The 23,061-nt window shown below is 38.8% G+C and overlaps 1 protein-coding gene across 1 annotated transcript; it reads right to left on the bottom strand.

Moving 5' to 3' along the window:
• Window positions 1-18,049: 18,049 nt before the first annotated feature.
• Window positions 18,050-18,571, bottom strand: LOC145799542 (uncharacterized). Its single transcript, XM_082889134.1, has one exon. The coding sequence runs from the start codon at window positions 18,569-18,571 to the stop codon at window positions 18,050-18,052; it is 522 nt and encodes a 173-aa protein (XP_082745260.1).
• Window positions 18,572-23,061: the final 4,490 nt, after the last annotated feature.

A 23,061-nucleotide genomic window follows, 5' to 3' on the forward strand; every position in this document is an offset into this window, starting at 1 on the left:
CCATACACGTGTATAGAGGGATTTGCCTCTTGCTTAGCTTGCTTAGGAAGCTTGGTATTTGAGCCTCTATAAAGAGGGAGCCCCTCCTCCGTCCTCCAGGGTTGAGAAAAATTAGGGTTAGAGAGTGAGATATAGTTTTGTATCTATACTCCCTTGTTTGATCATTTTTTGTGCCTTAAAGTGAGTTTTTGTCTTACTTTTGCACTAGAACACCTAGCATTACACCATCCTTGGGTTGTTGAGGCCTTAGAAGATTGTTGTTAGGGTTCTTGAACTGGTTTTGACCAAAGAAAGCTGCTGGAGCTTTGTTCCTAAAGAAGGTCTACAAGGGTGAGCATTCTTACTTTAGTTTCCCCTTTCTTGCTTAGGCTTTTAGCCATTCTTGCTTATTGTTTTAAGCTTCAACTATAACTGATAAAAGTTCTAATTTTGTATGTTTTAGAACTTTGTTTGAGGTCACTTTGAGGTTTGGGGTTGTCTCCCCCCTCCAAGGCCTTGTTAGGCCTTGTTTTAGGCCATACCTTTTGGCCATTGTTTTGGTCTTTGCATGACCTCTCTGCCACTAAAATCCAGAGGATTTTCAGTGGTGGAGAGGTGGTTTTGAGGTCCTAAAAAGGAGAGGGTCATCCCCTCTCCTTGTTGTCTTTAATGCTTGCATAAATGGCTTATGTGGTAGCATGTGTGTTTAGTTTGTTTTAGCTCCATTTCAGCATGTATTAGGCTTTGTTTTTCCATGATACACCTCTGTTTTGAGTTGGTTTAGACATGCCATGTATGCTTCATACACTTGTCTTGTAATCCCATGATTTGGCCTTAACATGCATCGTGTTGTAGCATGTGTTTTTGGCATGATTTTGGCTAAACTCCATGAAGCTTTTAGCCTTGTTGTAGTATGCTTAAGCTCTGTTTTTCATTGTCTTGGTTATGTTTGCATTGTTTTGTATAGCCACCATGCAATCTAACTTGTTAGCTTTGAGTGTCCAAGTTGCTAGCATGCTCTATGTGGATCATTTCAGTGGTTTGGCATCACTTAGAATGTTATTTCAGTCCATATTTCATGCTTATAAACTTACACTTATCACTCCTTTAATGTATTAAAGAGTTTGTGTTTTATACCTCATGAATGTGTCATTGTGTATGCCAACATGTTTGGGTATTCGGGATGACATCTAAGTGGGTTTTTGGGCTCATTTTGACGTGGCATACCTCTAATTTTGGTTGCCTAAATCATGCCATGTTTGGTTGTATTAGGTGTAGTGTAACACCTCTTTGATGGCCTTGCATGCCTCATGATTTTCCCCTTTTGTTTTAGCTTGTTTTGGCTTTGGTCGTTGCATGTTTTAGGCTAACTTTAGCATGATTTAGGACTGTTTTGGGTCATACTTGCCATATGCTCTTTGTTTTGTGTAGCTTTGGTTCAAGTCCCTCGACTAGTCTTAGGTTTCAATCTTGAGCATGCCATGCTTGACTTGTTTATGTGATTTGGCATCACTCCTAGTCTCATTTCAGGGCATGTAATGTTGTCACATTTGCATGCTTTCCTTTCCTCTTAAGTGTTCTTAAAAGTTGCCCTTTTATGCTTAAGTATTGGACCATTTAGCATGCATGTTTGTACGTGCGTTCGCCCTCATGCCCTTAGCATTTTGGCCACTGTTTTGGACCTATTAGAGAGTTGTTCATCTTGGTGTAAGACCATTCCCGTATGTTGTTGCATCCTTGCCTTGCATGTTGTCGCATACTTGGCCTATTAATATGTTGTTGCATGCTTAAGTGGTAGTGCATTTGGCATGCATTCTTTTGGTTTTACGTTGCTTAACATGTTGTTACATGTTTACCTCACATGTTGTTACATGATTGAATGAAGTCACATGCTTGTTTGCATGCTTATCTTTGCATATTGTTATATGCTAATTGCCTTGTGCAACATTGTTTGTTTGCATGTTCATGTTGCATTAGCTTGCTTACACGTCTAGATTGCATAGTTTTAAGCATGCATTCCTTGCCCCTTGATAAACCATGATAGAGGCTGGGGGTCCCTCATTTGTTTTGTGTGCATTTCATTTGGCATTAAAAATGCACACTTGGCACCTTGGGCCATCATGCATTGAAATGTGTGATTGATGGCCCGAGGGTTGAGAACCATACTCCTTTGAGTCTCAAATATGATAAGAAGGGTGGTGGTGCAAACATTGCTTTGAAAATGCATCGCCATGTTTTGTTTGTCCTCTGCTGCAGCCCAACAGGATTCTGCAGGAAGAGATGGTCGGTCGACCATCTTCAATGCCGGCCGGCCATTAATTTTTAGCCAATATTACCACAAATGGTCGATGACCAGTTCCCCATGGCCGGTGGCCTCACCTCTTGGTCGGTGACATCCCACAGTGCTCAAGGAGTGATTCTGAAGCTTCCTTGGGACTTGTGAAGTTTTCAGAAGTACAGATTAGTGTAAATAGAGGCAGCATGAGTATCGCGATGGATTTCCGAGCGGAGCCGAGCGTGCACGCATTCATCCCTCTTCCCGAGGCCTCTTTACTGCTTTCTTAGCTTAATTAATTTGTTTAATTAGTTAAATGTTGTGTAATAATTAGTTAGCTCGCTAGTTAGTTAATTATTTGATTTGTCTTATTCTTTCAGTCCCTCCCCCAAGAGGGTGCAATTGTGTAATAAGCGTGCGTGTGTGTGATGCATGTTTTCCAACCTCCACTTCTTTCTCCCATTTACTTAACCGCTTATGATGGTTAGTTCTAGGGCACGTTTCAATTAGCATCCTTATGCTATGCATGTTTGCATCATTCATTTGTATTGCATGCACCAGGCTCGGCGCATCATACTAACTGCGTTGTATTCAAATTCCAACTTGAATACATGTATCAAATTGTCGCATCTTATATGCCACTTTAGATTAGCCGAGCCTATTCTTGTTGCATTTTGCCTGTGATGCATTAGCCATCTTAACATGGACTTGGATCATATATTTGATTACTAACATGTTCCTTGTCTTGGCTCGGAGTACACTGTGAGTGTTTATGCTTTAGCATCTTGCATGTGTGTAAGTGTTAACATGACAGCATGTTTGCCATGAGGCTATTTTCTTATGTAATATAACTGCTTGAATGCCTGTGGGTGAAGGCTGGATTACTTGAATTGAAACAATTCATCAAATCCGCATTTTAGCCTACTTGCGAGTAGCAAACTTCGAATCATTTCCAAACAAACGGATATGCGATGCTTTGTTCCAAATTAGGTAATCTAGTCTATACTTGTGTGTTGTGCGCATCACACAGTAATTCTAGCTAATTAACCGGAATAAGAACACATATGTTTTCAAAACAAAATATCATGCTTAGTACAGGCCGATCTTAGGATCGGGCAAGCGGGGGTGCTCATAGCTGACCTTCCCCGATCGTACCCAAGTTTCCGAGCCGAGGCAACTTTGGTGATGACGGACACGTGGCCTTAGGCAATGAGTCAGGGTTTCCTAAATTCTCCCAAAATAAAATATTTAGGTGGCGACTCTGTGTCTGGCAAAGCAGTCCATGTTTGGCACTTCTTTCTTAAAAATCAGTTTTCCAAAATAATTTGCCGGATTTGGACTCTTTGGTGATTTATCAATCTCACATCGCGCATTGTGGGATCAGATTAAGAACCATGACATTTGAGTCCGAACTGTGGAAAAGCATAAGCCCGAGGGCGTGTCCACAATCAACTCTTCATCCACGCCAATACCAGCGATCACACTCTTATTATAATTAATTTTCAGCCCTGATATTAGTTCAAAACACCGGAGTATTCTTTTAATAGTTACCACTTCCAACCACTCAGCTTCGCAGAACACTATTGTATCATCAGCGAATTGCAGATTCGTTACTTTAACCCCATGATTACCAATGACAACACCTTTGATTAGACCAATATCCTTGGCTCTGTCAAACAATATATTCAAACCCTCGGCAACTATATTAAAAAAAAAAAGAGGACAATGGATCACCTTGTTGGAGCCCTCGCTGTGGACAAAACTCCTTGGTAGGTGAGTCATTCACTAGAACTGACACTTTTGTGGAGGTTACACAAGTTTTCATCCATTTCACCCATCTTTCCCCAAAACTGAAATTAGAGCACATATTGAACAAGAAATCCTAGTTAACAGAATCATAAGCCTTCTCAAAGTCTAGTCTCAACACCAAACCTTTCTTATTCAATTTTCTCTAGCCATCCATTAACTTATTAGCAATAAGGACCCCATCCAGAATGTTTCTTCCTCCCACAAATGCTGATTGAGTCTCACTAATAATTCTTGGCATTACTTGCTTCATCCTATTTGCCAAGACTTTAGCCAAAATTTTGTACAGGGAGCCAACAAGACTAATGGGCCTATAATCATTCAAGCTTGATGGGCTCTCCACTTTGGGTATTAGCGCAATGAACGAGCTATTTAAACCACTAACCAGATTGGCATTCTGATGAAACTCACCAAAGAAATGCATTACCTCATGTTTGACTATTCCACAACATTTCTTAAAGCAATTCAAATTAAAACCATCAGGCCCAGGTGCTTTGTTGCCTGCACAACTCTTAATAACATGTCTCACTTCCTCCTCAGTAAACTCTGCTTCCAACAGATCCATTGCTTGACTGCCTCCTATGTTTTTAAACTGTCCAGTCAGTTTACGGCTAACAGCCCAATGTTCAGAAAAATGGTTCCTGAAGTGCTTCTTCACCTCATGTTTGACTGCCAGAGGCTCCTCCACCATTGAGCCATTCACCTGAATAGAGCACAAAGAGTTTCTGTTGTTTCTGCTACATGCCATTATATGAAAATACCTTGTATTCCTGTCCCCTTGTATGGCCCAATGGATTCTAGACTTTTGCAACCAGATCCATTCCAGCAGTTTGTTTAACCTCCAGATTTCACCCATTAATTCCTGCATTCTAACTTGTTCATTGCCTAAAAGAGCTCTTTCTTATGTAATTAATTCAATGGCATGGGCTTCCTCCTCAACTACCTTAAGCTGAGATTCAACCTTACCAAACACAGCAGAGTTCCACACTTTCAATTTTTGTTTCAAGGCTTTGAGCTTCATGAGACATATATAACCAGCCCACCATTCCACTTGAGATTCTGACCATGTTTACTTCACTAAAGCTAAAAAATTAGGATGGCTGGCCCAAGCATTCAGAAATCTAAATGGTCTAGGATCCCAATCCCTATCATCCTCCATCAATATTATAGGACAATGATCAGGTACCAACCTAGGAAGGCCCCATAACTTAAAATTGAAATTCTGGAGCCACTCATAATTCAGAAGAAATATGTCAATTCTACTCCATTTCTCATGTGTTTGTGGATTGCACCAGGTAAATTTCCTTCCAAGCATTGGTAGGTCAATCAATTCTAGCTGTTCTACCATAGAGTTAAAGTCCCTCTGTCATGACCCAAATCCGCCCCTATGGATTAAGGTCATAACCGGCCAGTAATCATGAGATTACCTATGACCTCAAATCGGATTAGAATATACTCCCTCAGAGTTAAGGGGCCAAATGGAAACGACTTGAAAATTTTGTCCAATGAGCTATGCTTACATGGCATATCAAAACATTTCACATGTACATAATGATAACTCACACCACATATCAGTAGTTAACATCTTATATACCCAGGATCATTCAAACACATAGTCAGCTAAACCAAAAGCTTATATACATAAACGGTCTATCACGACCAATAGAAATAGCAGAAGAAATACAAGGCACCTGGGCTGACTTCACAAAACTCAGGTTCCTTTCTTAAATTCCACTAAGGCTGGGGTTAAATGTCCCTTTGCTCACCTACATACATATAAATGAGAGTGAGCTAATGCCCAGTGAATAATATCAAAATAAAGAGGTTAATGAATGAGATTCATTCATAAATGAATCATACTTATAATGTACATATTTGAACCACTATTCTCATTCACACCAGATTTACAAATCTCAACAAAGCAAAATGACCTTAGGTCTAACACATCATGTCCATATGCAAAACGACCTCAGGTCCGATTCTTATATAAAACAATACGACCTCAGGTCCATCTAAGTGAAACGATCTTTGGTCCAACCAACTCTTTATTCAAAACGACCTTTGGTCCAATTCAAACATATCAAATAGCCTCGGGCCCAATTCAAACATATCAGGCGTATCAGACAGCCTCGGGCCCATTCATTGGCCCATTCATTCATATCCAACGGCCTCTGGCCCATTCATCGGCCTATTCATTCATATCCAACGCCCTCTGGCCCATTCATTCATATCTAACGCCCTCTGGCCCATTTATTGGCCTATCCATTCATATCCAACGCCCTCTGGCCCATTCATTGGCCTATCTATTCATATCCAACGGCCTCTGGCCCATTCATTGGCCCATTCATTCATATCCAACGGCCTCTGGCCCAATCATTCATATGTCAGACGGCTTTTGGCCCAATCATTCATATGTCAGACTATCATTCATGTCAGACGACCTTTGGCCTAATCATTCATATGTCAGACTATCATTCATATCAGACGGCCTTCGGCCCAATTCAGTTTGTCAAACATATCGACGGAAAATAGAAAACGACAAACGGCGAACGGCGAACAGCCTTAGGCCCAATTCAGATTTATCAACGTATCAAACGGCCTTATACAAAATTAGGCATATAGAATACTCATTCATATTTCAAATCAACAAATCCATGAAGCTTATGCAGAAGTAGCATTCAGAAAGTAACATACTTGAAAATATCTTTACTAAGATATTACTCACAGTGTTCTGCCAGTGAATTTGCCCTTGAGCTCGACCCTACACATTACATAACACATATGGGTCACAAACGGTTCAATCCGTTCTTAATCCATACATTCCTCTTAGGCTCCTTTCTTATCATTTTAACTCATTCACAATGCTCAATGCATGCCTAAGAGTGCTTAGAAATGAAAGAGAACGGAAAACAAATCACAAAACCACTTTACAAACTTTCTAAAACAGGGCTCCCTGCTCGAGCGTGGCTTTGGCCGCTCGAGCAAACCCATTGGGTCTGCAAAAATATTGGTTGCCTCATTTTTATGCTCGAGCGTGACGTCGGACGCTCGAGCTGAAAGTCAAACTACATGGCTCCCCGCTCAAACGTGAATATCCGCACTCAAGCGGACGTCCATGTCTACAAAAGTTCTGGGAACTAGCATTTCATACTCGAGCGGACCTTTCCCCGCTCGAGCGGACATGCTGAATTCTGGGTTTTCCAACAGTCAATTTGATCTTCAAACTTGCATTCGAACTAATGTAACTTGCATATTATGATTCATACTTCACATGCAAACCTTCTAACATGATACAAATGCTAAATTACAACATTTTAAAGCTCAATTCCCATGGATCAAATACATGCATGTTCCAAATTACACCAAACTCCTTTCCAACATAACAAACTCATGCATTCAAAACTCATACTCTTATGAATTGTACATGCATGTGAGATATAGCTCTCATTTTCAATTTAAATGATGAAGAGATGATCAAAAGCATGAACTTTAATCAAAGATTCAACATGGATCATGTATTTCATGCTCAACATACAAATTCATGGCAATTCTTTTCATGCATGCATCCTTTGACTTCAAATTCATCAATTACAACACAATTCTTGTTCTTGATTACATATTCTCTTTTAATTTACAAAATTACAAATTCAAACTTATGAACTCATAATCAATTACTCATCTAGAGGCTCAAATCTTCCAAATTATGGTTAATTCTTGAGTGTAGCTTCAAGATCACCAAGTTCCTTAGTCAAATCTCTAACTTGAGCTCCCTCTCTCTCTAAATTTAGCCCCCCCTCTCTCTCTCTCTCTCTAGAGTACAATTTTCAGATTTTGAGTTCACAAAATGAGAGACTTAAGTGATTGGCCTATTAATTTTCAAATTTTGAGTTCACATTGGCCTATTTATAGGCTTGCTTAATCATATTGATTAAGTTTAAGTAATGACACTCTAATTGACCATTCTGAATCTAATTATTTTGATCCGAATCAATTTTCAATTAAATTTCACCATAGGCTCTAAAAATTATGCTAATCACAATGGCGTAATCAATTTCGGGTTCTATGACTGATAGGGCCTTCAATTTAAATTCCAAAGCCAATAATCAAACAGATTTTCCTACGGTGAATAGATAGAAATTCAAAACTGAAAAATCTAGAAATCTCCTAGATGTTGATTTGTGATTATGTATCAATTTTAAGTAGTATATAACAATCCCAATCAAACAATCAAGACAAATTGACATAACAATTTATATGGAAAAACCACAATTGGACACCTCCAATTGTGATAAAAAAAACCACGGGCAACAGCCACAAAACAATCTATTAAGAAGATATAAAGGAATTACACAGGTATACTCTCAATTATTTAGCGAATCCACGCCCGAATTGAACCAACCTCTATGTGCATCTTCCAACCCCGTCTTCACCTCGGAATTGTCTTGACGATGAGCCACTCCGGAATCCACCAAAGCTTCAGGCTCGAATTCTTCAGAATCCACCGAAGAACAACTCTCTCTTTTGTGTAGAACAAACAAATAATCCTTTGATGTATACTCTTTAAACCATGAGTTGAATACTCAATCGAAACATCAAAGAAAACTAGCAAAATATCCCCAGATATAAACCCTAGAACCCAAGAAGAAGACCTAGAGAAGTAATCCTAAAATCTGACAGAAACACGTACTTATAGAAATCTGAATCGCGATGCTCGCTCGATCGAAGCTTCTCTTGCTCGAGTGAGGAACCAAAAACGCGTGTTTTCCATAAGTGGCTTCGCTCAAGCCACGCACCCTTCGCTCGAGCGTACATTCATCTTTTTCAGGTTTTTTGCCAGACGCAGTCTTCGCTCGAGCGAGGACTTCTTCGCTCAAGCGAGCAAGGGCGGACAGGCAACTTCGAATGCAATTTTGCATTTTGCTTCAGGGGCGCTGCCCCTCGACCCTGCCGTGGCACTGCCCTGGACCCGACGTGGGATGCTGCCCCGTCGACCCCCGCGAGCTGGTCGGGCAGCTCGATCCCCGTCATAATCAGCGAAGTGGCAATCTTGAAAGTATTAACATCACAAACTTCTCTGCAAGGCACAATTCGGGTTGGATTCGCATCTAAACACTCATAGCCTCACTGAAATAAAAAGTGCGAAAACAAATACAACTTAAAGGAGTTTTGTCAAACGGGGTTGCCAAACCTAACAATCTCCCCCTTTGGTAATGCCGTGGCAAAACACACCTAACAAATAAAATCCTAATCGCCCCGACCCATGACAGCCAACAAAAGCCAACTTCTTTCTCAAGGTCATGATCTGCAAAACAGTTATTAGTGCCACAATCTCCAAAACAACTATTAGTCCCACAAGAATATAGGAAAAAAACAATAAACATAAGACAAGATTATCTTGAAGCATGAGATAGAAGCATGAATAAATGCGACTTAGAGATTTTAAAAACATGTAGCATGAATAGATGAAACCTAAGACACATGCACCGGACAACCTCACTCCCCCTTTTTGTCATGAATTGACAAAGGAAGCTCAATCAACTAAACCAAGATCAGAAACCACACAAGCAATGAAGCACAATGATAAAGCAAACTCCCCCTCAGTAAAAGCAACCACAAACACCGAAAACAGTGAACAAAAAGAAAACGACAAAAATAATATGGTGGAGCAAGCAAGGAATTTCATATTAGTACCTTAAAACACACAAGACTATCCAAGAAGCACAATTGCTAGCAAACACAGTGTGCACAGCCTCTAGAAAATTCCTTATAAAAGAAAGTGATGCATTATGTGAAAAACATAGATCCCATGAGAAAAGTGTGTGTGTGATTCTTGGAGTTCGACAAACACTAGATTCAATCCTAGTAGTGATCTGATAGCTGGACCTCTGACAAGAGAATCTAAGCACAACTACGGAAAGTCAAACCACTAGGAATCAAGGGGTATTTGGTGAGTAAAGGCGGAGGCTTCTCCTTAATCAATGAATCCTTTATTTTTTTCCTTTTTTTTTTTTTTACATCTTTTTCTTTTCTTTCTTTTGCACATCCTTTTGTTTTTTCTTTCTTTTGCGCACTCATTGGCAGCTGACACGCTCAAGAGTATGGAAACCGAACCAGAGAAGCATGGATATAATAAGGATGGCTTGGTTAGTGACTCTGAGGTAGCCTTTTCCTCATGGCTGGACTACAAAGAACATATGGGAAAGCCGTGGAGATGCAAAAAAAAATAGAAGGTGGTTAAGAGACTCAACATCACCCATGATGTGCTAGTATAGGTCAATTCCTCTAGAAAAGCAAAAGATACAATGCCAGAAGTCCATAGAAAAAAAAATCACTTAAGGCGGAAGACTCCGATATTTGCTAATCCAAGAGTGTGTACAGAATGAGACATACTAATCAAAAAACACACACTCCAAAATGAGTAATGACCACAGAAAGCACACATATATTAACATGTAATGGATATTCTCATCAATTCCAATATGCACCAACGACCACTCAAAAATTTAAGCTTGCAAAACCATACTAAGAAAATCTTTTTGGGATTTTTTTTTTTCTTAACCAAAGCAAGACAAAAAACTTTTTTTTTTTTAAACAAAACATGACAGAATCTCAAAAACTAAAACAAATAAACAAATTAACACAAGTCAAGTTTTCTCACCCAAATCTTTTTGGTCTTGGTAAATGTCTTGGCGTTGTGAACACCCTCATGAATCTTGGTATTCCACCTAGACATGTAAGGTTGTCTCCTAACCCAAAAAGTATTCAAGTTTCTACCCTTTTGAGACACCTTACCAAACAATTCAAAGCAATAAGGACGAATGTGGCCATACCTACCACAGTGATGATAAATAAAAACAAGGTGTACAGGGTGTACCTTCTTTTCTTTTACCTTTCCAACTCTAGGAAGTTTGAGAAGTCCATCCTTATGTTGAATTTTTTGTTCTTCCTTTCCTTGAGTTCTTGTATTATGAGATATAGATGCACTCTGTTTTTGCTCTTTGTTATCACCAAAGCCAATGCCACTCTTGTCAGAACAAATTTGTTGAGACCCAATGATATTGTCCAAAGTCTTTGATCCTCTGTTCCAAAGACCAATGGTTGCCATAGCACTCTTGAGCTCTTCCTCTTTCTTGATCATTAGTTCTTCCAAAGCAACTTGAGACATCTCGAGAGTTTCAATCTTTTCTTCATATGTTGCATAGATTTGTTGTAGCTCATTCCTCTCTGTCTCACAAGTCAAGAGTTTTTCACAAAGAGCTTGTCGATCGTTAGAAATCTTAAGGGCATCATTCCTAGCCTCGGAAATCTCTTTCTTTAGTTTGACATTCTCACTTTCACATGCTTTGAGTTTCATAGTGAGTTTGTCATTCAATTTGGATAACTTAAGAGTTTCCTTATACAACTTTTCATAAGGTTGCTCAAGCTCTTCATCATCACTTCCCGAGGATTCATCATCAGTGGCATTCTCAACCAGGCTCTTCGGATACTCTGTTCGTCCTTCAGTTTCAAAAGCCGCCATGAAAGCAAGGAATTATTTATGTCCCTCTTCGCCTTGATCTTCGTTGTCACTTTCATCTTCATCAGATTCTGATTCATCATCCCAAGTGATGGTGAGGGCTTTCTTCTTCTTCAAATGAGTGGGGCATTCTGAAGCAAAGTGGCCAAATCCTTGGCATTCATAGCATTGGACTCTTTCAGAGTTTCCTTGTATCTTTCTTTTCTCCTTCTTGGCTATAGAATTAATTTGAGTTTATCTTTACCTATAGATTTATGGGTATGAGTAGATTCCAAAGGATTAGGATTCTTTTTCAAAAAAGATTTTTTAAATTGTTTAACAAAAGCAACCGTAATCTTGGAATCCATCTCACAACCCTCATCAGAATCCTCACCAACTCTATGAGCACTACTAAAAGCAATAGCATCTTTTTGTTTCTTTTTGAAATTCCTATGTGCTTCATAAGTTTGGAGATTTCCAACCAAGTGATCCAAGTTGAGGTTGTCAACATCTTAAGCCTCCTCAATAGTCGTAACTTTTGGTTGGAACCGATCGGGCAAAGATCTCAAAATTTTTCCCACAACTTTGGATTCTGGTATTTTTTCACCTAAATTGAAACTGGAATTTACAATGTCACTCAACTTCGCATAAAATTCATCAAAGGTCTCACTATCTTTCATTGAAAGGTTTTTGAAACTAGACACGAGCCTTTGAAGTTTTGAGCGTTTAACAGAAGGAGTGCCCTCATGAATAGTTTGTAAGATATCCCAAGCCTCTTTTGCAACTTCACAATTGCAAATACGGCTAAACTCTTCAGGTGTGACAGCGCAAAAGAGAGAATTGATAGCTTTACTATTCTAGCTACTATTTTGGTAATCAATTGTGTCCCACTTATCAATTGGTTTGGGGAAAGTTACTCCATCAACAATAATTGTTGGTTCGGTCCACCCATTCATGACAGATTGCCAAACTTTTTCATCTATTGATTTCAAAAACAATCTCATCCGAGCTTCCAAAACGAATAATTGGATCCGTCAAGTAGGGGTGGTCGAACCATAGAATTTCCCTCACGTATTGAATCCATTATCACAAATCAAACAAGATCTCGTTCTAAAAGAATATTTTTTTTAAAAAAATAAAACGACCTGCTCTGATACCAATTGAAAAATCTAGAAATCCCCTAGATGTTGATTTGTGATTATGTATCAATTTTAAGCAGTATATAACAATCCTAATCAAACAATAAAGACAAATTGACACAACAATTTTACGTGGAAAAATCACAATTGGACACCTCCAATTGAGATAAAAAAAAATCACGGGCAACAGCCACAAAACAATCCACTAAGAAGATATAAAGGAATTACACATGTATACTCTCAATTGCCTAGCGAATCCACGCCCGAATTGAACCAACATCTATGTGCCTCTTCCAACCCCGTCTTCACCTCGAAATTGTCTTAACGATGAGCCACTCCGGAATCCACCAAAGCTTCAGGTTCAAATTCTTCAGAATCCACCGAAGAACAACTCTCTCTTTTGTGTAGAACAAACAAATAATCCTTTGATGTATACTCTTTAAACCATGAGTTGAATACTCAATCAAAACATCAAAGAAAACTAGCAAAATATCCCCAGATATAAACCCTAGAACCCAAGAAGAAGGCCTGGAGAAGTAATCCTAAAATCTGACAGAAACACGTACTTATAGAAATCTGAATCGCGATGCTTGCTCAAGCGAAGCTTCTCTCGCTCGAGCGAGGAACCAAAAACACGTGTTTTCCATAAGTGGCTTCGCTCGAGCCATGGACCCTTCGCTCGAGCGTCCATTCATCTCTTTCAGGTTTTTTGCCAGACGCAGTCTTCGCTCGAGCGAGGACTTCTTCGCTCGAGCGAGCAACGGCGGACAGGCAACTTCGAATGCAATTTTGCATTTTGTTTCAGGGGCGCTGCCCTCGACCCTGCCGTGGAATTGCCCCAGACCCGCCAACGGGCGCTGCCCTCTCGACCCCCGCGAGCTGACTGGGCAGCTCGATCCCCGTCATAATCAGCGAAGTGGCAATCTTAAAAGTACTAACATCACAAACTTCTCTGCAAGGCACAATTCGGGTTGGATTCGCGTCTAAACACTCATAGCATCACTGAAATAAAAAGTGCAAAAACAAATACAACTTAAAGGAGTTTTATCAAACGGGGTTGCAAAGAATAAAAACCTAACAAAAACCACATATATTCATATAAATGGCACTCAAAATCATATCAAACACATAATCACAATCATAATCGAGATTAATTAGCATAACACGGACCAGGGTTATCACACCCTCATTCCCCAGTCCCTTCTAGAGCACCCAATTTGTTCATCAGTATTCCTTATTTCATTGAAATCACCCCATATACACCATGGCCCCAAGAAAGAAGCTTTCAAACGAGCAAAATTTGCCCAAACTTCTTGCCTTTTGGCCACATCTGTTGGACCATAGACATTAACAATCACACAATTAAACGAGGAAAACAAAGTGCCTGACATTAAGATGAAATTCTAGTTGCCACAACACTCATGAATTTGAAACACCGTTGGATTCCATACACAGAGCAACCCACCTGCTCTGCCTTCCGCATCTACTACCATATACTCAAATTGATCTTCATGTACATTGCTGCCAAAAGCATTCAAAACAAACTAATTACACTAGGATTGACACTTACTTTATAGATATCAATATGAAATTCACAATACTTTTGTTGACCACAAAGCCTCATGCCAATCTTATGACCTTGTAAGTTAAAAAATAAAGTAAAATAAAATCTCATGACCTCGTAATCATTGGTTTTGGGGTCAAAACCAAACCCATAATCTAATGACCTTGTTATTTTGTTTTATATTATATTTTGACACACATTAATAAAATGCCCATCGAAAAAATAAAATAAGATAATCTTCAACAAATTATTTTACATTATATCACATAAAATTACTTATTGAATTATAAAAGATAAGTCATTGTACGGGACACTACAACATCTTTTGACTTTTTTAAAAACATTTTCTAAAACACACTCATTTTGAATTGTTTTTATCAAGCTATTAGACATCGCATTTGTGAATTGACTATTTTAATTAACTTTTTAATATATTAAGAAAATAGTGCAAAAAAGTAAACAATGTAATGTGACAACTTACATTAATTTTTGTTGGGAAAAACTACTCACATTACATAATTTCACATTGCATATCACAAAATTATGAGATGAACAAAACAAACCTTCAATCCTAGAAAATATAACATGCTGAATAAAATACAAATAAAATATAAAATGGTTAAAGGAAGCAAACCGAAGCCTGTGTGATACCACACTCTCCTTAAAATAGATTCGCCGCCTCACCGTTTGGTGCTGGAGGTACGCTGGCGTCTACTTCTCAGGATACGAGGGTTTTTACCAGCTACAACAGAAGCACCTTCTGATTAGCTTAGTGAACTGACAACGGCAACACTCTCTCTCAGGAAGAAAATTATAGGAGAAGTAGACTGACAGGGTATGGATGCCAAGGAAAAATTCTATATATTTTTTTCTTTTCAAGGAATAGGGCCTCCTTTTATACACCATGGGGGAGAGGGGAGGAGCCTCTAGCTATCAAGGCTGGCAACTAATGCTAGTAAAACTGCCTAATCAATTTTGTAAAACTGATGAGCCTTAAATGTGTGAGTTATATACACATTTATGAGGCAATTTCTCATTCAACCATTTTTCTCCAACAATCCCCCACATGAATAAAAATTGACCGAATACAGCAAATGCTCATCATTTATCAACAAAGACTCGGAAAGAGAGAGCACACACAGACTAACCCTGCATCAGAAAAGGTAGTTGTTGGCCTTGAACCTTTCGTAGTGAAAGCCTATCGGGTTGACTGGCTGACCAGTGAACGTGATGTCTTGAACTGTTCTGTCGTTTATGTAAACCGAGACAATAGACCTCACACAGGAGTTAGTCCAACCATTGTTCTTGTTCTCACTGGTGTGTCCGGTATGGCCCTGGAACACTAGTCTGGTTCTGTGAGTGTTTTTAAAGAATTTGGCCTTGGCAATTCTTAAAGAAGCGGCCCCACTTCGCACTCACATAGGTGACCTAGATACGGTATTTCATTATACCACATCACTAAGGTCATTAAAAGCATTAGCTTAACCTTCCACCCCCACAGGGCATCACTGTATAAAGGAATGGGCAAGAGGATTTACCTCTTCAGTGACTCACCCGTTACACGAAGTTAGGTTGTCCCTTTGAACCTAGATCTTGGGATCTCCAATCAACTAAGTTGGGTTTTCCGTTCCGGTAACCTTTACTAAAGGCCTTAACCCCATTCCTCTTGACGACTTTTCTACTAACTCTCGAGTTAACCCTTTGGTTAGGGGATCCGCAATGTTGTCCTTAGACTTGACATAGTCTAGAGAAACAACTCCATTTGAGAGTAGTTGTCATATGGAATTATGTCTATGACGGATATGTCTAGACTTTCCATTATACATATTACTCTGTGCCCGACCAATCGCTGATTGGCTATCGCAATAAATACTGATAGCTAGCACAGGTTTCGGCCAACGTGGAATATCCTCAACAAACTGGCAAAGCCATTCAGCTTCTTTAGTTGCTTTATCTAAAGCAATAAACTCAGATTCCATCGTTGATCTCGAGATACACATTTCCTTGGAAGATTTCCAAGACACGGCTGCCCCTCCGAGGGTAAACACATAACCACTAGTGGATTTGGAATCTTTTATATCAAATATCCAATTTACGTCACTATACCCTTCTAGTACCGCTGGGTATCTGGTATAATGCAACCCATAATCCAGGGTGTAACGGATATACCCCAACACCCGCATAATGCCCTTCCAATGAGTAGCATTAGGATTACTCGTGTATCTACTCAGCCTACTAACAGCGTAGGCGATATCCGGCCTTGTACAACTCATCAGATACATCAAATTCCCAATGACCCTAGAATATTCTAGTTAAGAGACACTCTCACCATTATTCTTGGTCAAATATAGAATTAAGTCTACCGGTGTCCTAAACATACTTGTATCTGACTTTCCAAATTTCTCAAGTATCTTATTAACATAATGAGCTTGAGAAAGTACAATACCACCAGATGTTATGGTGATCTTAACACCCAGAATGACATCTGCAAGGCACATATCCTTCATGTCAAACTTAGAGTTTAACAATCTTTTGGTAGCTTTAATCATTTCATCATTGCTACCAACAATGAGTATGTCATCAACGTATAGACACAAAATGACATGAACATTGTCAGTGTCTTTAACATATACGCACTTATCACACTCATTGATTCGAAACCCATTGGACAACATAGCATTGTCAAACTTCTCATGCCATTGTTTGGGAGCTTGCTTCAAACCATACAATGACTTGACAAGCTTACAGACTTTCTTACTTTGTCCTGGAGCTGAAAACCCCTCGGGTTGCTCCATGTAGATTTCTTCATCTAAATCTCCATTTAAGAAAGCTGTCTTTACATCCATCTGATGTATTTCTAAACCACGTAAAGCTGCTATTGCAATCACCATGCGAATGGATGTAATCCTTGTCACAGGTGAATACGTATCAAAGTAATCCAGGCCTTCTCGCTGTCTGTATCCTTTGATAACTAGCCGAGCTTTAGATTTGTCAATTGACCCATCCGCTTTCATCTTTCTTCGAAAGATCCACTTACTCCCCAAGGCCTTACTGCCTGGGGGTAGATCAACCAACTCCCAAGTATGGTTCTGTAAGATGGAGTCAATCTCACTCTTAATTGCTTCTTTCCATAAAGGACTTTCAAGTGAAGCCCTTGGTCAACACAACCTTGTCAGATTCAAACACCATGCGGAAGCCATGCTTGCTTAGGAGAGACCCCGAGACAAGGTTCTTACGAATGTCCGGCACATAAAGGACATCGTTCAAAGTCAGTTCTTTTCCTGAAGTCATCTTCAGGATCACCTTGCATTTACCCTCAACAGTTGAGGTTGTAGAGTTTCCCATAAACAACTTCTCCCCGTTTGAAACCGGTTCGAAAGTTATGAACATTCTCTTCTCTGCACAAATATGGCGAGTGGCCCTAGTGTCCACCCACCACTCCCTCGGGTTTGACCCCACCATGTTCACTTCTGACACGACGGCTGACAGATGCATGTCGTCCACATCGTGTGACAATTCCTCTATTTCAGCCATATGTGCCCGATTTTTGTGTTGCGGAGGGTTTTGCCTGTAGGGCTTCTTCTTCAGACAATCGCTCGATGCCCGTCACTTCCACAGTTGAAGCATTTGCCATTGAACCTAAAAGTAGGCTCCTTTGGCTTGTAGGCTGGTCTTTTGGAGATTCCTCCTCTAGCCCCCAACTTTGAGCTTTTGCTTGTCGGTGGTTTTTTCCTCGCCTCCGAGGACTCGCCATGCTCAACCATGTTGGCTTTGACAGTGGAGGTACTCCCTCATTTCTTCCTGTTGTCCTCTTCAATCCGGAGCCTGACAATGAGCTCTTCGACTGTCATCTCCTTTCGTTTGTGCTTCAAGTAGTTCTTGAAGTCTTTCCAGCCGTTAGGCACCTTCTCAATCAAAGAAGCTGCCTGGAATGACTCACTTAGGACCATCCCTTCTACATGTATCTCGTGCAGAATCACTTGGAACTCTTGAACTTGACTCATGACAGTTTTGGAGTCCACCATCTTGAAGTCCAAGAACTGGCCGACGATAAATTTCTTTACCCCAGCATCCTCGTTCTTGTACTTTTTGTCCAAGGCATCCCACAACTCCTTAGCTGATTTCTTGGCATAGAACACGTTGAAAAGCGGGTCCGCCAAGCCGTTCAGAATGTAATTCCGGCATAAGAAGTCTGCTTGTTTCCAAGCGTCCAGAGCCATGAGCTTTTGTTTATCTTGCTCATTCTCCTCTACGACTGGTACATCTTCAATCAGAAACCTCGCAAGGCTTAGATTAGTCAAATAAAATAGCATCTTCTGCTGCCATCTCTTGAAATTCACTCCCGTGAACTTCTCCGGGTGCTCGTGATGATTGAGCGGTCCTCCCGGAACTGCCGGAGTAACAACAGGAGGATTGACCACAGAGATCACAGCAGGGGTTGGCAAGCCAGTCGCCCCGGGGTTCGGATCCCCACCAACATTAGCAGCAGCAGCAGCAGCATCAGAGACAGTTGCCATTTCTGAAAAATTACAGCAGAATTTTCGCTATTCTGTATTTCCAGAAATCAAACTTAACACTAGAAAATCCCACAATTGGAAATTTAATTCAAAACTAGTCCCACCACGCAACCTAGAATCAAACATGGTCAGGAAAGTTTCTAGGAAGACTTGAGGGGTCACACCGGTCTCACTTAAAACCTAGTTAACCTTAGACAAAACTTTCAAGAGCATGTTGACTCCTAATCCATGGGAAACAACTTTAAGAATTAAATTTTCCAAGGGATGAACTAGGTTAAACACACCAAGTTCCAAACTGTACAAGCAATTACAATTGCATCACATTATAAGCAATTATAATAAAATTGCTACAATAATTATAAACAAATAAAACTTGCTTTACATATTCAGTACAAATTAATCCTTTTTCCCATCCCCATAGGTATTTCTGCAATAAAGAGTTAGTAGCAAAATACAACAAAACCTCCTCAGCTTTTCTTTGCTTTTGGCAAAGTAGTGATTGAAGGGGAGGATACTAGCAAACAAAATAATAAATAACTATAAGTAAAGATTAAAATCAACCCTTAAGTTACACATCTAGAATTTAAACAAAAAAAACTATAAAAAATTAATTACATAATAAACATGTAATTAATTATACAAGTTACAAACCCAAAATTAAATATAATTAAACCATATTTTAAATTGGTAAAAGTTACATATGACCTTATGGTACACTAAACATGTAATTAATTGAGGCAAGTTATAAACATTTTATAACTCCTTCACACTTAAATCACATTACTAGGCAAGAATTGCAAATGACATAATTAACATGCAAATAATTCTAGAGAAATTAACATGAATTTAAATATAGGCAAGTTATAAAATTTACAACTCCACACCTAAATTAAAAATTAATAGGTACAAGTTACATGTAAATTTACTACCTAATAAACATGCTAGAAATGTAAATTACACTAAAAATTAAACCCGAATGAACATGTAATTTATATTGTAAACTAGAAGCATGTGAACTAGAAGCATGTAAATCTAGAAATACAAGGCATGAATCGGTACACCACAAATTAATAAATTAATCAGAAAATACAGTGAATTAACGTCGCACCAATGGAACTCTTCTTCCCTATTGATAACAGTGGCCTATTACATACAAAATTATTACACACACCTGTGAATCTATTAATCTAATTCTATAATAAACGTCGAATCTATTTTAAGCTTGTTGGGAAAAACTACTCACATTACATAATTTCACATTGCATATCGCAAAATTATGAGATGAACAAAACAAACCTTCAATCCCAGAAAATATAACATGCTGAATAAAATACAGATAAAATATAAAATGGTTAAAGGAAGCAAACCGAAGCCTGTGTGATACCACACTCTTCTTAAAATAGATTCGCCGCCTCACCGTTTGGTGCTGGAGGTACGCCGACGTCTACTTCCCAGGATATGATGGTTTTTACCAGCTACAACAGAAGCACCTTTTGATTAGCTTAGCAAACTAACAACGGCAGCACTCTCTCTCAGGAAGAAAATTATAGGAGAAGTAGACTGACAGGGTATGGATGCCAAGGAAAAATTCTATATATTTTTTTCTTTTCAAGGAATAGGGCCTCCTTTTATACACCATGGGGGAGAGGGGAGGAGCCTCTAGCCATCAAGGCTGGCAACTAATGCTAGTAAAACTGCCCAATCAATTTTGTAAAACTGATGAGCCTTAAATGTGTGAGTTATATACACATTTATGAGGCAATTTCTCATTCAACCATTTTTCTCCAACAATTTTTTCACTAAAAATCAAACTCTCCAAACGGGTTAGTATTGGGACAACCTTCACATATCAACATTATTGAAATTTATCTTATTTTAAACATCTTTTTCTTGCCTTTAAATGCATGAGCTATTCAATAGGATTTTTTTTTTTAAAAAAAAATTATTATTTGAAAATATTTTAAGGGTCAAAGTGAGAATATCATTAAAAAATAACGGGGGCAAAGTATAATTTACTTGATTTTAAACTCATTTAATTTTTATGTTTGAGCTTGGGAATAATGAATTCAAGTTCAATCATGCCTGTCCATTTTAAAACATTACTTGTAGTTTTGATATTATTTAGTTACATAGTAAACTAGAAGATAAGAAAAATATAAATTTGTTTTTTTTTTATAACTTAAATTCAAACATTTCTTAAAAGACCCAAATTTATTTTACTATGAGATTTTGCTACTGTGTTCTAAATTCAAATAATTATTAAAAGAGAAACTCATTTAATAGCCTCCAAGGGAAAAATATAGTTAATACATATTGGATTAGGCAAACGAATTTTAAATTTAAAAAATCTTTTAAATTAGATTTGATTTAATTAAATTAATTTTGATCATGGGGCAGAACATTGTAAAACTCTACACACATTTGGAAAGTCTTAAAACATTCTAAAATAGTATAGAAAACTCCACAATATAGTAGAATAGTTTAGAGAATTCAATAATATAATAGAAAGAAGAAAATATCTTAAAATATTTAAGAAGACTAATAATAACCTTTCGATTAAGTTAATCTTAACCATCCGTTGAAAAAATGGAAGACAATATAAACAATGAGAGACCTCATTTGAGAGCTATTATAAAAAATCACAGTGGCCTGGTAGGGAGTACCATATTTTCAATTTTTTTTTTTTTTTTTTTTGATCGGCAAAATAAAGCTTTATTGATGAAAAAAGCTTTATTGATGAAAAAAGCAATATACATGAAAAATACATCAACAAAGCAGGGAAGTATACTAAATATCATAGCTAACCTCTACAATCTCAACTAGGTTGGCACCTCAAAGGAAGCAAAATCATATGGTAGCACTTGACCCAAGATTGGTGAGAAACCAATCAAAGCAACCAACAAAAGAGAGAACAAAAAACAGAACAAGAGCACCAAAACATCAGTAAGCAAGAGCATCTGATTCAGGTTCCATAAGGGATTCACACCATTTATAGACTGAGAGACCACCAGCATAGCAGACTATCACCAGCACCAGATCAGCAATTCAATTTCCTTGTGTCCCATTGTTTGTCCCAATGTCTACAACAATAGGCATCAAACCAGCACCAGCATACTTAGCAGCCCATCCAGCAGTTCAGTAGCATTTACCCCAACAGATCAACAGCAGTTTAGACACAAGGTCATTAACAGAGAACACCATAACCATTGGGTGAAACCTTGATCCACGTTGCTACTCCCACCATCAATCAACATACATTGCTACTGCACACAAGCAACATACCATAAGCATAACAGACCACACTAGCAGAGCCTAACAGACCAACATATCAGATCCCTACCCAAGCATATCAGTCTAGGATCAACCATGCATCTTAAACCATATCAAAGACCTTTAAAATGCTTACCTGAACCTTAACTCAGATTAACCCAACAGAACACATCCAAGGGGAAAACCCCAAAGCCCAACAGCAGTAGATAGCCCTAACATATCATATTTACCCATAACATATCAGAAAAGATCAACAATTCAACAGTCCACATCAGTTCATAGCAAAACAGATCGCAGACAGATATATCAATTCATAGCAGTCCAATAGCAATATATAAATCAGTGCATAGCATTCCATCAGTAAAAGTGCATAGCACTCTAAAACAGATTCGTTAGATCAACCAACAACAGACCAAAAACAGAACAAACCATCCAGCCATAGCATAGCACGACCTCCCAAATTCATAGCCTATTGTTCCTGATGCAAAACAGATCATCCAACAGACCAAACAGTCAACCATCAGCAAATCTGATATGTTAGGATTAGCAAACCATTTCAACAACAACAATTCAATTTTAGCCATTTCATCAATCATTTCAATTTTTCATTTTAACCATTTCATCAACATCCAATTCAAACCAATAATCCACCAGCAGTGTAACAAATCAATCCACAGACCAAAACAACGACCAATCAGATATTAACAGAAATTAGACCAGTAAAGAACACAACCAAACAAAAGACACCATGATGTCACGTATCGACTCATTAGGGATGCGAGTTCTACACCAAGCACTTTGCAAGCGCATTAGTTTGTGAGCAGCAAGGCAGGCAGGGTAGATCCATATCACATCTCCTAGGTTGGTCCTTGGGCATAATGCATAGGGGTATGCAGTACCACTGGTGGAGCCGGCTTCTCGGGAGGATGACAAGCGCCCAGTCCGTGACAAGTGGTATTAGAGCTAGCCTAGGGGCATTGTGATGGGGACGGTACGTGGGACTTACACCAAGCACC

Source organism: Camellia sinensis, chromosome 9 (genome assembly GCF_055761805.1).
Source record: "Camellia sinensis isolate YWXY chromosome 9, ASM5576180v1, whole genome shotgun sequence".
Lineage (NCBI taxonomy): Eukaryota > Viridiplantae > Streptophyta > Magnoliopsida > Ericales > Theaceae > Camellia > Camellia sinensis.

Excerpts from the sequence above, each read along its gene's own strand:
- LOC145799542 (XM_082889134.1), bottom strand. The coding sequence starts at position 18,571 with ATGCTATTTTATTTGACTAATCTAAGCCTTGCGAGGTTTCTGATTGAA.